Source organism: Ipomoea triloba, chromosome 10 (genome assembly GCF_003576645.1).
Source record: "Ipomoea triloba cultivar NCNSP0323 chromosome 10, ASM357664v1".
Classification (NCBI taxonomy): Eukaryota; Viridiplantae; Streptophyta; class Magnoliopsida; order Solanales; family Convolvulaceae; genus Ipomoea; species Ipomoea triloba.
Genome location: NC_044925.1, coordinates 3010195 through 3027399, shown reverse-complemented (window position 1 = coordinate 3027399; position 17205 = coordinate 3010195). Strand labels below are relative to the sequence as shown.

General features: G+C 32.7%; 2 protein-coding genes across 2 annotated transcripts; both read right to left on the bottom strand.

Moving 5' to 3' along the window:
* Positions 1-2402: 2402 nt before the first annotated feature.
* LOC116033553 (probable E3 ubiquitin-protein ligase RNF217) lies at positions 2403-7969 on the bottom strand. The gene is made up of 4 exons (XM_031276303.1): positions 7318-7969; positions 6637-6872; positions 2800-2867; positions 2403-2459 (listed from the first exon to the last, which is right to left on the bottom strand). Exons 1-4 carry the CDS (start codon positions 7789-7791, stop codon positions 2443-2445), a joined length of 795 nt encoding a protein of 264 aa, XP_031132163.1. The 5' UTR covers positions 7792-7969; the 3' UTR covers positions 2403-2442.
* Positions 7970-11733: 3764 nt separating this feature from the next.
* LOC116031878 (aquaporin NIP1-1-like) lies at positions 11734-15969 on the bottom strand. The gene is made up of 5 exons (XM_031274214.1): positions 15692-15969; positions 14786-15007; positions 14041-14238; positions 13259-13320; positions 11734-12126 (listed from the first exon to the last, which is right to left on the bottom strand). The coding sequence occupies exons 1-5, from the start codon at positions 15800-15802 to the stop codon at positions 11898-11900; spliced, it is 822 nt and encodes a 273-aa protein (XP_031130074.1). The 5' UTR covers positions 15803-15969; the 3' UTR covers positions 11734-11897.
* Positions 15970-17205: the final 1236 nt, after the last annotated feature.

The window sequence follows — 17205 nt, the reverse complement described above, 5'->3', positions numbered from 1 at the left end:
GGTCACGTGTTCGATTTTATCAATTAAACTCGTTGCACAAGGTCTTTATAGTATAGTTTATCTCTCTTGCATAGCTTGTGGCCTGCTACACAAAAAGTGGAGTTTACCCGATGCACACACTCAAGTAGTGTTGCAAATTTCTTTCGTTAATTATCACGCAAAAAAATGAATATACTTATTAATTAAATATAAAAAATCATTCATATATTATCACATAATTAAAGAGATAAATATTAAAAAGTGAAATTACAAGGAGAATGTAGCATCATTCTTAAACTTGATGTTTAGATTTTTGAAGAAAAAAAAAATCAAATTGACGTATGTAAGAAAATGGCTTTGTTGACTTATAAATTAAGTTGGATTAACTGTCAATTATTGGGATAAGCTAAGTAATTTATTGAGGAAAATAACTTGTTACAGATTTGGGGCTCACAACTTATACAATTCAAAGTGGTTGTTGTCTAATTGAAATAAAGCTTGTGGCTTGATACGACTATACGACAAGTACAGTCCACAATCGAATTGGTTGTAGGACACACCCCAAGCAATATTATCATGTCTTATAGTTATATATAGGTTAGACTGATATTTAATTGCCCGTTATCCATTGATCATCTTCATTTTATTCCAGAATATTCATTATTCTAACGTGCATGCAAAGTAAAGAATTTTTTTAAATATTCATTATTCTAAAGTGCACGCAAAGCAAAGAATTTTTTTAAGCATTAAGAAGATGTTGTTTTGAACCGTGGTCCACACCAAAAAAAAAAAAAAAAGTGGAATATTAGAGTTGTAGAAGTGTTTTAAAAAAACAAACAAACTATTTTCAAAAAAAAAAAAAAAAAAAAAAAAAACAAACAAACAAACAAACTAGATAGGCCTATATTGAACCTTAAAAAGGCATGGGCCTTGTGGAGTTGTGGCGTTACATTGTAAAAAATTTTCTTTTCATTCCACCATGAAGAATTGAAGCAAATATTTATCATTATTCATTAATTATCAAATTATAATTTAATAGTAAATTTTACAGAATATCTCATTTTCAAAGGGAGCTTTAGATTCAAATCTTATCATTTCATTTCAATCAGAGATAATAAATTATCAAAAGAAGATATACTACCAAGGTTAATTCAGAATAAGATTCTTGAGTAAAATTTACCTTATTACTTATTAAATGAAAGAGAAAACAAAAACTTTTAGAATAAACAATGTTTTCAAGCAATATATTCAACATGAACTCAAACATGTTCAATGAACTTTTTTTGAGTTTTAATATAATTTACCTTTTTTTTTTTACACATGAAACATGTTCAATGAAATCACTGTACCATGATGCACAAAACATGTGCTATCATGGGGCTCAAACAAATATTTTTAATCATAATTTTTTGGTTTCTTTTGGTAGTGAGCTTAATCTATTTTTTGGTTTCTTTTGGTAGTGAGCTTAACTTTGATTAGTTATTCTGCAACGTGATTAACTGTACTAAGTACTCACTTTTCATGATATTTATATTCAATAAATTAAAGAGTAGTTAATTACATTTTTCATTCAATAAATTAAAGAGTAGTTAATTACATTTTTCATTCTAGATTTATAAGTGGTAATCCACTTTTAAGTCTTTTTTATCGGAACATCTACTTTTGGTCTTAGTATTATCGTGGCATAATCATTTTTTTTATCCTTTATCAACAAAACAGTTTAAATATCGTTAAATATAAGCACATTTTGGTCTTCAATTATGGATTTTTCAAAAAAAAAAAAAACATAAAAACCATAACGGTTCAACTTACTTTGTAAAAAAAAAAAAAAAAAGATTAAAATATCTTTGTATCTAAAAATGATCACGTCACAATAATATTAGGACCAAATAAGAATGTTCTAATAACAAAGGATTAAAAGTGAACTTTTACCTATAAATTTATGATGAAAAATAGAATTAACTCTAAATTAAATATCCACAATTACAAATATTAAATATTCCACTTTTCATTGAGTTGCACCTAACATAATATGCAGATAGCTAAATTAGAAATTATATTATAATATCCTTAAAAAATAAATTATATTATATTTTTTTGAGTGATGAGAAAAACTCATAACAACTACTCTGTATCCAAGAGTGTGCATTGACCATTGAATAAATCAACCTCCTATATGTAATAACTCGTAAATCAGAGTGGAGAGAAACCCACCCAGGTATATACCCCTTTTGAAAATAAAACTTTGTACCAAAAATTTGATAACAAAATAGCATATTTTTATCCATAATTAGACCACCAAACTACTGACATGTTTCTTCTTTAATTTTCTCCTTTCCCATGAACAAGGAATCTTCTGAAATGATCATATAGAAACTTCATTCATCCACTTCTAAACAACCTAAACCTTTCTCTCAAAAATGAAGGAATATAGGAAATGCATTTGCAGCACTGGATCTCAGTTCATCCTGTAATTTGACCTGAAAAATGCAGCAAAAATACACATACCACACCTTAACCAAGACAAAACGGAAACGTATGCAATATCGTGCATTTAATAACGGTAGAAATGAAAAACTCGAGAAAGGAAAATAGGTTATACATTTACTTATATATTTCTAAGAAGATGAAAAAAAAAATGAAGAAATGGACTTATATATTTCTAAGATGAAAAAAAAATGAAGAAATGGAGTGCTGGAGAATTATAATGGTTTCAAAATACTCGAGATATGATTATAGACCAATTATTTTCATGCATCATGAATTCAAGTTGTAGTAGAAAAGCATAGAAACCAAATGGAATGAAATTTTATTAAGTACCACAATTACGGCAGAAGTGATCTTTTGGAGTAGCAGCTCCACATGTGTAACAGAAGTTACATCGACACCTACAATTAGCAAAACAACGAACCAACATTGATAAATCAGAAATCTGATTGCAAATGCAAGAAACAATACCATTATACAATTAAGCTACATAAACTTGTCTTCTTAGTACAATGTATTCAAGACTAAGCATGATGATCATTGATATATGCCAGAGTAGTTATGACATAAAGATGGGTGAGACAAGAACATATTGAATGCCAAACTAAACAGTCTCATGAAGTTTAATGTAAGTAATATGATGTTTGGTCACTTTTGAACTCGCAAGTTTGGTAACATTCTCACTATTGGTGCAGCTATGAAAACTGCCGTCCTAGGTGCACAGCTTCTGTTTTTCCCTCACTATTGTTCCTTTAGGTTAGAAATTTGGTGAAATCTCACCAGACTTTGTGTAACCCCTCGGTTTTTCCGACAAAGTTAAGATTCGAGAATATCGATATAATTTTTTTTTTAAGCTATGACATTTAAGAGAAGGCTTCTCGGTGCTCGAAAGAATTTTTTTTTAAAGATTAGTTATCGATAAGCTGCGAACTACGTACCGGTCACGAACCGAGAAATTTTTAAGGATATAGATTCAGTTCGAATTTTCCTAGAAATTGGATTATTAAGTATCATACGATTAAGCCTGAACTTCTAGTTAGTTCAAGAAAATATTAAATGGACTGTAAGGGGTAAATTGTTACGAACTCTGTACCTATATTTCGCGAGATACCGAAAAATTCCCAATTTTTGTGATTTGCAACGGGATTATTTTTAGGATAATTTTGGTATTAGAATTTTCCCGAATTAAGTTATAATCCTCCGAGCATTCATCTGATTTAACCATAAACTGGCCAAATAAGTTGTGATCTTCTTAAGGACTCCATAGGGTATTGACAAGTGGCAACCAAAATCTAGCCAAGATTGGATCATTTAATGTTAGCACTAATGAGGCATGGGAGTGTTGCACTTTGTTACTTGATCTTCAAGACAAAATCTACACTAATCACACTCATCTCTCTCTCACTCTCCCACCCCATTTTCGAACTACACCATTAGGAAGAAGAAGAAAAATTAGTTTGGTCTTCCATTGTGATCAAAGAGCTCCTAAGCATTCTTCCAACCCAAGAGACTAAGTGTAGGTAAGACCTTAGACTTTGTTGGATTAAATCATCTCTAGAACTTAAGTGTTAATGTTTGGTGCATGAAAAATATTGTTATTGTGGTGATATTTTTAGGGTCTTTGAACTCAAAGAAAGGATCTAGCAACTTCTCGGCTTTGAAATCTTCCATCAAGGTAAGGAATCCCTTAAGTCGGTTCAATCACTTGAAGGTGAACAAATGCTAGTAAATTATATGACTAGGAATTTTTACGTGGAAATTATGTGTTAAGTTGTGGATCTACAAGTTAGCCTAAGAAACTACACTTTGGATTTTTGGTAATTTTTGTATACATGTTCATAGCTAATTTATGCATGTATATGTTGAATTTATGCCCATATAGGCTTATACTTGTGAAAATAGTGAAAAGAAATCAGGATAGATTCTGGCAGTAACTTCCGAGATTTATTGGGAAAAATTGGTAAGGTATTTTGATCCTATTTTTTTTAGGCATGTAGTTCTATAAATGTAGAACCCGCATATAAAATTTCATAATGATCGGAGTAGTATAAGTACGGTTTTCGAATTTTTTTCCAAAACTGGTCCAGAGAGAAAAATATTCTGGACAGCACACTGCCAAGGGCAAAAAGGGAATTTTCTGTGTTTATTCGTGGATCAAAATGACCAAAACGTTTTATGGACATCAAGTACTATAAGTTGGGGTTCTACCATAAAAATTTCAAGTGAAAAAGAGTTCGGGAACTATTTTTACCGGCTCAATCTTTCGGACTGCGCCAACTGAAATTTCTGGCAGATTTGACGCGGACTCGTTTTCGACTTGTTTTTGACCCGGTTTTTCCCCGATGTTTTTAACTCTGAGTGTTGCGATGTTTTGAAAGCCTACGGGCATCCGGGTGAATTTTTGAAGGCCCAAATATTATTTTTGTGCATTATATTTATTAACTTGGAAAGTACTTGTGTTTCAAAAATTATTGTGTCTCCTGTACTCGAATTTCCATAACGAGACTAACACTAACCAAAGTGTGTATTTTGGGGAAATATATTTTAACAAGTGTGATGGTTATGGAGTCGTGTGATAATAATGAATGGTGAGGGAGTCTGTATGATTAATCTATACTGCAAAGCGAAGTCTATTCGCTGAGTGAATGGTGAGGGGTCTGTATGATTAATCTATACTGCAAAGCGAAGTCTATTCGCTGAGTGAATGGTGAGATTTTTGTATGATTGATTCATACTGCAGAGCGAAGTCTATTCGCTGAGTGATGTGTGAGATTTTGTATGATTGATTCATACTGCAGAGCGAAGTCTATTCGCTGAGTGATGTGTGAGATTTTGTATGATTGATTCATACTGCAGAGCGAAGTCTATTCGCTGAGTGATGTGTGAGATTTTGTATGATTGATTCATACTGCAGAGCGAAGTCTATTCGCTGAGTGGAGTTGTGAGAACTAACTGTCGGGTGTCTCGAACAGTAGTGTGGGTGTTGTGTTTCTCACGTGTGAATTAATGGTTGTGTTATGTGCCGAAGTTACTTATATAATGTGGTATTGCTTGTTGTTAGAATGATTGCAGGTAGACTGCGACTGTTGGGTAACGTTTATCTTACCCTATTTATTATTAATTGTTGTTTTTGAAAACCTTTGTTTACTTCCGAGTGACAATGGATTTCCTTACTTAGCCGTCGCGCTAACTACACTTCATTGTGTCCTTTATTAGATGCAGTCTAGCGTGGGCCCCTGTGGCCGATGAGCTCTAAATAGGATGGGAGTCGAGGTTGAAGATTACTCTATCCTAGAATAGACACCCTGGAGGGATTATTTCCATATGTACATATCTGGATATTGATATGGTTATTTGAGGTTGTAAGTTTAGCCTTAGCGTTTAGGTATAGGAAAGATACCTAAGCGTGGTGGTAACACCCAGTTTTCTGCTGGTTAGACGCTTCCGCAATGTATTATATTTTAAGGATTTTGTAATAAATCCAAGATGTGAAAATTGGGGTGTTACACTTTGTCACCTCCTTGTGGCCTTTTGCCAGCTAAGGTCGCAAAGGCGAGGTTTACCCAATACACACTCTTGAGTAGTGATTACACGTTTCCCCATTTCTCAAGAAAAAAAAAAGAGAGCATATAATGTAAATAGACATTTTTGCCCATAAACTTTGGTAAGTTGCAAGTCATGTGACAAAATCCAGTGAAATTTCACCGAATTTCTCACTAGAAAGACCTAAAAGTGGGAAACAGCATATATTCGTGCAATTATAGTGGCAATTTTTGCCCATAATATACATTTTTGGTAAATAATGTAAATAGACATTTTTGCCCATACATTTTTGGTAAGTTGCAAGTCATGTGACAAAATCTGGTGGGATTTCACCGAATTTCTCACCAGAAAGACCTAAACTTGGGAAACAACACATATCGGGCGATTATAGTGGCATTTTTCATAATTATAATAGCATGATTGATTGTACGAATGCTACCAAACTTGTGTAACCGAAAGTGACAAACCTCTAAGTAATATATAAGTTATTGCATATACAAACAAGGGCTAGGCTTATACCATATGCAAGGTTCAATCTTGGAATTTCTAAATTATACTGAAACCAAAACTTAAACTGCTAAGCAAAGCAAGGGGAATCAAAGCAAAAGAAGCATTGGAGTATCTAACCTGCAAACCATGAAACCACAGCCTGAAACTCTCTCCACATAGATCCCACAATTAGGGCACCTCTTCCATTGCCTACCAGCTGCAAAATTCATGAGCTGTATATCCTCCCTTTGCCTCTCATTCTTATTCAGCTTCTGAAACTCTGAGCACGAAATCTCGGAATGCCAGGGCACCTTACACTTGGCACAGAACAACCTCCTGCATTCCGGGCACTCGCATTCTGCAACCTCCACTTTCTCATCAATCAAGAGAGCAGAGCAATCCTTGAAGGGGCAATAGAATTTCTCGGAAGCAAGAAGCCTCGCATAGGGCGTCCACCCACCCATCAAACACCGGCCTGGGCAGAATTGATAGGCAATTCTCAGGCTCCAGCACCCCTTCACACCCTGTCACAGGACAACAGATTCTTGAAATGTTGTCTTCCACCTTTGAACCTATGTACTTTGACACACATTCAGAACAATAGGAATGGGTGCAGCCCATAATTTTAAAGATTTCGATTTTTTCCTTCTCATCACAGCAGATTTCACACATAAATGTTTCATCTTCAATATTTATGACCTCCATTGGTCTCTCATTCTCATGAAACTTCTGAAACTCTGAGCAAGAAATCTCAGAATGCCAGGGCACCTTACACTTGGCACAAAACAATCTCCTGCATTCTGGGCACTCAGATTCCACAATCTCCAGATTTTCATCGATCAGAAGGGCAGAGCAGTCCTTATAGGGGCAATAAAATTTCTCCAGAGAAAGAATCATAGCCTCGCATAAAGCGTCCCCCCATCGATCAAACACCGTTTTGGGCAAAATAAAACGGCAATTCTCAGGCTCTATCACTCCCCCGCACCCAGAAACAGGGCAACAGATTCGAAAAGTGCTGTCTTGGAGCTTCGCAGCCACGTATTTGGACGCGCAATCGGAGCAGTAGGAGTGGTTGCACCCCATTATTCTAAAAACTTCGATTCTTTGCTTCTCATCGGAACAAATTTCGCACATAAATGTTGAGCCATCTGGTTTCTTTGTCCCATCTTCAGAAACTTTACCCTTACCCATACTCCTCGAGGTCGAACATTCGGGTTTCAACCCAGAAACCTTGGCATTTGATCCAAGAAACTGCAATTCATCATTTGGGCGTTCAGGGGTTGAGTTTCTCATGGGTTCCGATAGCAGAGAAGCAGTGATCGCGGCTTGGGTGGGCTATGGGTATCTTGTGGCCTCGGAAAAAACAGTTACTACCAAAACCTCTTCGATGTCGGTGGGGTTTTACGATGTTCGCCGATAACGGCGATAAGTGCCTTTAGTATGCCAAAGATCACTACTTTTGTGATTTCCAATGGACTTACGCCGGACTTCTAATAGATTCGGGAAACCATGTTCGTCGATAAGTATGGCACCGGTGAATGCGTAGTTAGGAATGTTTTTAAATTTTTTTAAATTATTTTCATCCTTTTTGATATATGATTCATCTGTGAGGAATATATTAAACTCTCAATTATTCATTATGTTTTTTTAATGAATCATTTCTATTTTTGGTCCTAGTGTTATTAGGACATTGCCAATTTTAGTCCACTTCATTAATTTTTGTCACATTGCGGCCAGTCTTATTTAGTCCTTGCCACTTTTAGTCCACCGTTAAAATTTTCGTCAAATAACCGTCCAAAACAGGGGTATTTTGATTTTTTCATGCTTTGATCATCTCATTTACCCTTTATAGTGGTTTTCCTTACAGATTTTCATCCAATGAAGAGGTCCGGCGAAAGCCATGGCTTTGTAACGTGGCTCACATGGCTTTCGCCGAACCTCTTCAATGAATGAAAATGTGTAAGGAAAACCACTGAAAAGAGTCAAGGAGATGACCAAAGCATGAAAAGACGAAAAATACCCATATTTTGGACGGTAATTTGACAAAAATTTTAACGGTAGACTAAAAGTGGCAAGAACTAAATAAGACTGGTCACAATGTGGCAAAAATTAATTAAGTGGACTAAAAATTGACAATGCTACAATAACAGTAGGACCAAAAATGGAAATGACTCTTTTTTTAATGCTTATATATAGTAGAGATATAATTGGATTTGGTGAAATGCATTATTTGAGATGTATCTCAATGTAGTTAGTACAATTAAATGTGATGAAGATATTATAGTTATATATCAGGGAGATATATCCCACATATCCCTATCATAGTAGTTACACGTTTATGTTCTAGGCTCTCGCATCCCCGATTGCCTTGTTGTACCCCTTCCTGCACCCCCACTTTGCCTCATCATTCGCTGGCGTGACAAGGTACATTTGCCTCTCACCACTCATGCCTCGACCAAGGGTGCACGACGGGCCCTCCACAAATTAGGAGTCTGCGCCATCGTGAGTCGATCGTACTCCCTCTTCCCCAAAGCCCATAACACCACCTTTCTCCTTGCACCTAAGCCCCCACAATTAGTGTGAATGGGCTTACTTGGCTACTGCTAGCCATGCCTCAACCGGGTTGTGCGACGAGCCTTTCTGCTATCCAAGCGCCAATTGGTCGTGGACGAACGTCATACGCCCCCCTCTTCCTCCACTAGTAATACCCCCTCCCCCAAGTCCATGAAACCACCTCCTTAGCCCTCCAAGAATAGTTAAATCTAATCCTGTAGCTCTAAACATTTTAACTTTCTCTAAAGACGGTCTGTCTCTGTCTAACCCAAATAGACTTTTCAACTATTCCGGTCAAATTTTATGGTAAATTCCATAATTTTCATAAATCTCATATAATTTTTATTTTTATCTTTTTATTTTCACATATATATATATATATANATATATATATATATATATATATATATATATATATATATATCATAGCAAAAATTTATTATTGTTGTATAAATTATATTATCTAATACTTCTTATTCAACTTTAGCCGATATCCATTGTTTAGTGCAGAAAAATGGGAAAAAAAGTTGTTGTTGGGATGATATTAAGGAAATCCCAAACTTGGATAGTAATATTTGGAGTTAATACCCGGTCTTCGACTATAGTGGTTTTATTCAATTTAGTCCTAAGTGACTTTTTGTACTTTATTTAGTCCTCGACTTTAATGGTTTTACACACTTTAGTCCTCTGTTAAGAATTCTGTTTGTTAGCTGTTAACAGTAAGGCTAACATGGTAATTTCATTTACTTTTTATTATTTATCAGATTAATTATCTTTCCTAATTTCCCTCCCTCTTCTTCATCATTGATGCACTTTCCCCCTCCCTTCCTCAAGCCCTAGAAAATGCTGCAAACACTTGGGCATGTTCGAATTCTGATCTATTTTCAAATGAATCCAAACAGAAGCATTTTTAGTTAATTTCAAATGAATTCAAACACAAAGTAACTAACAAATAATTAGCAATTAGCATTAACACTAATGAATCCAAACCCAAGCAATTAACATTCTTCATGGAGTATCATAAACTAACAGCAAGAAAAAAAGAGAAAAGTTTCCAATACTTACGCATGCAATCATGCAATCAAATTAAAACTTATCCTCAAAAAGTATAAAACTAGAACAAACTGAATCATAAGCCAGAACTTATTTTGCTTTCTATTTTTCTGGGAAAATGTTTGTGTTAATTGCCCATGATTGCAGATTGTAAACAATCTGTATATATAACTCCAAGCTGATTATCTGCTTGCATGAGCTAATTAAAAAGTGTTCTACAGTCTTGACAAATTAAACATGAAAAGGGTAGCTTAATTGATCTATGATGTAAATGATCAACCAAAAACAAAATGAAAAGAATAAAACTATTGCCATTATATGTTAGGATTTTTATTGCCTGTAGTTTCTGAAGAGCGTTTCCTATCCACAGCAATACATGACTTAGCCCTTTCATTTCTCTCAAACAGATTATGGAAATGAAAATCACGTTCAAGGAAAAGGGAGAAAAGACTCTAAGAGTTTTGCAGGAGGGAGGGAAATTAGGAAAGATAATTAATCTGATAAAAAATAAAAAGGAAATGAAATTACCATGTTAACTTTACTGTTAACAGCGCGCTAACAAACGGAATTCTTAACAGAGGACTAAAGTGTGTAAAACCATTAAAGTCGAAGACTAAATAAAGTATAAAAAGTCACTTAGGACTAAATTGAATAAAACCACTATAGTCGAGGACTATATTGAGTATTAACTCGTAATATTTGTTTCAAGGCTTTTGAATGGTTGCACATGCACGAAAACAAAGAAAGATATATTTCTAATAAATATGTTACTACAAGATTGTTATGATTGAATAATGTTCAAATTATCCAAATGAGAGTTAATAGTAGTATTATTAATTAGTATTAGTATTACTATTATTAGTTTCATAAATTTTGTTAAGTATTTTTTTACTAGAAGTTCGTAGTATTATTGGTTTTTTTACTAGAAGTATTTTTCTTTTCTTTACTTTTTGTTTTTTTTAAAATATATTTTGTATTGTTTTTTTTTTTAGGTACGTACAATTTAATACCATTTAGGTTATTGACATATAATACCTAGCTCTAGTATTGAATATTGATAACAATTATGAAGTTGAGAAGGTTGTTAGGGAGGAAGAACAAGTAGATGAGAAATTTGAAGAAGTCAAGTTTAATGAAACCATTGAATATTTATTGGCAAAATTAGTTGTTTCATTAGTTCAAGAAACATTTTTATTCCTTTCAAAAAAAAACATTTTTATTGATTGTATTAATCATTTAGTGAAAATTGAATGATATTGTCTTTATGTATAATATAGCCTACTTTAGTGGCAATAAATTTTTATTTTTTATTTTTTATTTTTACAATGCATTAATTTATTTATAAAAATAATATATACATTCGTACAAAAGTTTATGAAAGTTTAAAAGATTCTAATTTAAAATTCATCATTTAAAAGTCGGTTGAAAATCTACAAAAGTTTTGATTGAATACACCAGGGCCCGCAAGTCAGAATAGATATGCTTCTGATTCATACATTTTAGAAACCAAATTATGGTCATCTCTGAATGGTAGGTGATGATGAATTGATGAGTAAATTAAAGTTAATACATATATACTATATATATATATATATATATATATATATATATATATATATATATAGAACATATAGGAAATACTATATTCACCAACGTAACTCCAAATTAAAGTATATTATTTCTGTTTATATATATATATATATATATAGCCTTAAGGAAGATGAGACATGCATTATATAGGTGAAAAATTAAAGGAACTAAGCCTACAACGCAGCCTCCACAGAACAGATTAATTACTTGGAGCCATTGCGGCTGCCTGAGCCTTTGGTTCTGAGAAAAGAGCCACTTTTGGTGATCTCACGCAGAGGCTTGTCTGTAAACCTAATTGTATTGTAAACCCAAGCTCCTGCAATGGCGCCTGCAGTTGGTCCAAGCAAGTAAATCCAGATTCCAGTGTACTTCTTTGACACTATTGCTGGCCCTAAACTCCTTGCTGGGTTCATAGATGCCCCTGATATTGGCCTGCATTCCAAAATATGAGTGTTTAATTAGTGATCTGATGAATTAAGCTCTCAAACCCACCACTTCAAATAAACCCTAAACCCTAAATAATTAAGTTTATTACTGTTCACTAAATTAACTTGGAAAAAATTCAATAATAATATGTAAATTTATGCAATGTATGATTTGATCGAGACTTCAAACTAGATGTAATATATTTGATATGAAAAAAATACTTTTTTTAGGAAAAGAAAATTATACATTACGATTATTTGGTAAAAAAAAATGATGTTGCTTGCACGGTTGCACCAGAATTCAGATGAAAAATTATTTTACCTAATTAACTCGTAATGCAATTAGTTAATTATTTTTTTTTAAAATAATCAATAAATATGAAAGAAGCTAACATTAATTTAGGCGACAAGATAGTTACCTTATCCGTCAATTTTAACTTATTTAATTATTATTAAGTGTCTGACTTGGTTAAACATTCAATATATATAAGTATTTGATTCATTAACTTTTTGTAACAGTTTATTGCTTTAAAATGCTAAAATTCAAAAAATTGTTCAAAACAGCTTTTCCGATCAACTTTTTGAAAAAATCATTTTGCATTTAATCATCTATCCGCTAACATCTAATTTATTAAACATCTTTTTACAATAAACTAATATTACCAATTAGTCAAACTCACTAACCTAATAAGCTAACAGCTAACAATTCACAACTATTTACCAAACATCCCTTAAAGTCTCGTATTAGATGGGACAAATTTTGATGCAAAACTTTTAGCATGTATTTGATAATTTATTTATTATATAACAGAATGTTATACGTCTTTGTTTGGCTCTAGAAGAATAAAAATGTGATATTTCCTAAAATAGTTTTATAGTTTTTTTCCCACATTCCTAGAATCTAATATTCTCATTTCTTCATGTGGAATGGGGTGTCACTACAATTTTGAGAATAAATAAATAAATGAAGTAATGTAGCATGAGAAAGTTGAAAATGAACCCTTCGTCAACATCTAAATAATTGGTGAGCTAGTCCCACACAAAATTTCTAAAATTTCAATAATAATAATAATAATAATTTTTATTCTCAAAAAAAAAAAATAATAATAAGAAAAATGCAAGGGCAGTAGAGTACTTACCCAGCAAACATGACATTAAGTAAGACAGTAGCTCCGACTGCAAGGCCAGCAAGTTCTCCAATCTGCAACGTAACGTAACCCAAAAGTAAATCAATAAAATAATGGACTGATGATTTGATTCGTTAATTATGGGTCCATATACTAATTTATTTATTTATTTATTTCAAACATTATCATAAAGTCGCTTTCTTATCAACTTTTAAACACAATCTCCTTCTCCTTAATTGACTATAATTGCGTACGCCATGTGATTAACCCCAGCCCCACCTTAATAATAATTATAATAACAATACTTTAGTGTTACATAAGTAATAGGTAGTCAAACCTACATATTGTAACAATAATAAATAACTTTAATTAATAATAATACAAATAATCAAAAGCTTGCAAGTAATGCAGGTATGCAGTCAAAACTTATAGAGAAAGATTTCAGTGTAGCTCCCAATAGGTATCAATTTGTTATAATTAATAAGAAATAGATACATATTTATGTCAACTCAGACTCTTCTACTCTAGTAATTGACATAAATAATACTCCCACTTTTTTCATTTTTGATTATATTAGTTATTTTGACTAGTTGATATGAAACACTACTACTCAAAATAACATTTCACATTTAAGCTATCTAGGGCCAATCAGGTAAGGGAAAAAAGTGTACGTTTACCAAACATTAATTTTAACATTTTGACTTGGTCAAGTAAATAAAAATTTTATTGATCAGCTATCTACTGACACTTCATTAATTGTAAAATTTAAGAATAAGGTTGGGAATGATACTAACAGCTCGATTATCGGTGGCGACTCCAGAAATGACGAACATGAGGTAGAATGTGATGATGAACTCGATAACGAGGGATTGTGAGTCGGATCCCTGCGGAAGTGTGCCGGCGAAGTGGTCGTGTGTTCCATGGAATAATAGTCGGAGGGTTCCACTTGCTAGGGTTGCCCCAAGAATTTGTGCACATAAATACAAAGGAACCTAAACAAATGTAAATCTAGGTAAGAAAAAATGACATAACATAAAGACTACCACCTTAATTAAGTTTTGGATAACAATAGTCCCAACTAACATCACCGGCTTGATAAGTTAGAACAGTTGGGAATCGAAGTTTAATGAATGTGACAAAGAAAACCATAAAAAAACAACAACATTTATTTGAAAATGAAATTTTATATATTATGTAATATAAGATAGACAAAGTAGCAAAGACTCTCTCAAATTAGAAGTTATAGTACGCCACATTAGTAAATAAGATTAATTTTGTTATGCGGAGACAGGTAAAGGCTAAATATAGTATTCAGTGGCTGACAGATTGTTGGGTGGTCGGAGGTCAGTAAAAGGATTAAAGGGTAAGTTCAATATTCAGTATCTCGAAAATATGTGGCGATATAAATAAATAAAGTTGTGTCTTTGTTACTTTTTTTTTTTTTTTTTGGAAAAATGTCTTTGTTACTGGCTATAACTTTTGGTGATAAGAGGTTAATTCGAATGATGGATTTTGAAATGAAATATAATGTGAGGTGACCTGTTTGAAGGGGAATCTCTTGCAGGAGGCGAAAGCAATGGTGACGGCGGGGTTGAAATGTGCGCCGGAGATATGTCCGACGGAGTAGACCATGACCATGACCACCAGTCCCCACACTATTGATATCCCCGGAAAAGTTATATTCCCTTTCTCGGCGTTCACCACCACCGCGCCGCAACCTGCGAATATCAAGAAGTATGTCCCAAACATCTCTGCAATCAACTACACACACAAACACCATAAATCAATAAACCTCCAAATCATATTTAAAAAAAAAAAAAAAAAAAAAAACTCAGATTAAATGGGTGTTTCCAGCTCATTAACTATGCTTCAAAATTGAAGGAAAAAAAAAATCAAAATTAAAAAAAAAAAAAAAAAAAACTCAGATTAAATGGGTGTTTCCAGCTCATTAACTATGCTTCAAAATTGAAGGAAAAAAAAAATCAAAATTAAAAAAAAAAAAAAAAAAAACTCAGATTAAATGGGTGTTTCCAGCTCATTAACTATGCTTCAAAATTGAAGGAAAAAAAAAATCAAAATTAAAAAAAAAAAAAAAAAAAACTCAGATTAAATGGGTGTTTCCAGCTCATTAACTATGCTTCAAAATTGAAGGAAAAAAAAAATCAAAATTAAAAAAAAAAAAAAAAAAAACTCAGATTAAATGGGTGTTTCCAGCTCATTAACTATGCTTCAAAATTGAAGGAAAAAAAAAATCAAAATTAAAAAAAAAAAAAAAAAAAACTCAGATTAAATGGGTGTTTCCAGCTCATTAACTATGCTTCAAAATTGAAGGAAAAAAAAAATCAAAATTAGAAAAAAAAAAAAAAAAATCCCTGCAAATTTGATGGTATGATGAAGAATATAAATTGAAGAAGAAAGAATATGAGGAAGATGGTATGAGATGACCTTCTGTATAAAAGGGAGAGTGAAGATGAAATCGCAGCCAGAATCATCAAGATTGGACCTTTCATCCTTGAGGTCCAGAGCAACTACATGGTTTCCATTACTCTCTGCCATCAGAGGGGGGAGGGGGTTGATGTATATACGCAAGTTTGTATCTAAAGGAGCAAATTATGGAAAGGCAGAGCAGGGGGGGTTCCAATTTATATGCATATCCAGAGCCCAGAAATTTGGGTTTGGGAGTGGTGGGTGGGTAGATAGGGGGGTTTCGGAGACATCAATGGAATTGACTAATTTGATTTCTATTTTTAGTACCCCATTTTAATGTCTGTCGATGAATACTAGCCTATTTGTTAATCTTTTGAGTTCTGACTAGGTGACCAAATTCCACTTTTCATATATACACCTATATTATTTGGAAAAAAAAAAATACTACACATACTCCAAATTTGTACTCTATTTTTTACTCAGCGTTTAGGTGATGTATTCTGATTCCTCTAAAAGAGAGTTATTCGTCAAAAACCTTGTGATCAAGGTCAAGTAGCATGTAATGACTCTCCCAAATGAGAGGTCATAAAATCGAGTCTCAGTGTAACAGAGTCAGTAGTACTAAAAAAAAAAAAAGAATTACCCATAATTTTTATTACTCTTCTTCTTTTTATTGATAAAAAGAGTTAAATGGGATACTCCCACTTTTGATCTTTTAATTAATTAATTGTTTATTATTATGCAATGTAGTTCTTAATTTTCAATTTTAATCAATAAGGAAAATAACACTTTTGTCCCCTAAATTATATGTTTATAACGTTTTTCCCATGAATTATTAATCATGTATCCACAATATTCCCCTCAATTATTTTGAAAGTGGCAATTTTCCCACATCTTTATTTGGACGGTTAAAAATAAGGACAAAATAGGTATTTCAACTCACTTTTCTTCTCCAAAAAATTATTGCTTATATTTGAGAATCAAAATAAATGTGAAAAAAAACATATATCATTTACAAATATTATAATTATAATTTTAAGCTAATGCTAGTAAAATACTTAAGATTTAAACACAAATAATTCATTATTGCTAAATTTGTGTTTAGGTCTTAATTTTGTTACTAGTATTAGCTTAAAATTATAACTATAACATTTGCAAATGGTGTGCTAAATTTGTGTTTAAATCTTAATGATGTTACTAGCATTAATTTGAAAGTATGATTATAATATTTACAAATGGTGTCTGTTATTTTTCGCATTTATTATAATTCCTGGATATAAGTAATCATTTGTTGGAGAAAGAAAGTGACTTAAAATACTTATTTTGCCTTTATTTTTAAGGGTCCAAATGTCCATTTAATAGAGAGGGAAACAATTGTCACTTCCAAAATAATTCTAGGGATAATATGGATGCATGAATAACTCAGGAGGAAAAACATTATAAGAATATAATTGAGGGGGAGGGGGTGGGGGGGCAGGGGGAGGAGGGTAAAAGTGTCATTTTACATAATCAATATGATTATCAATTATTTT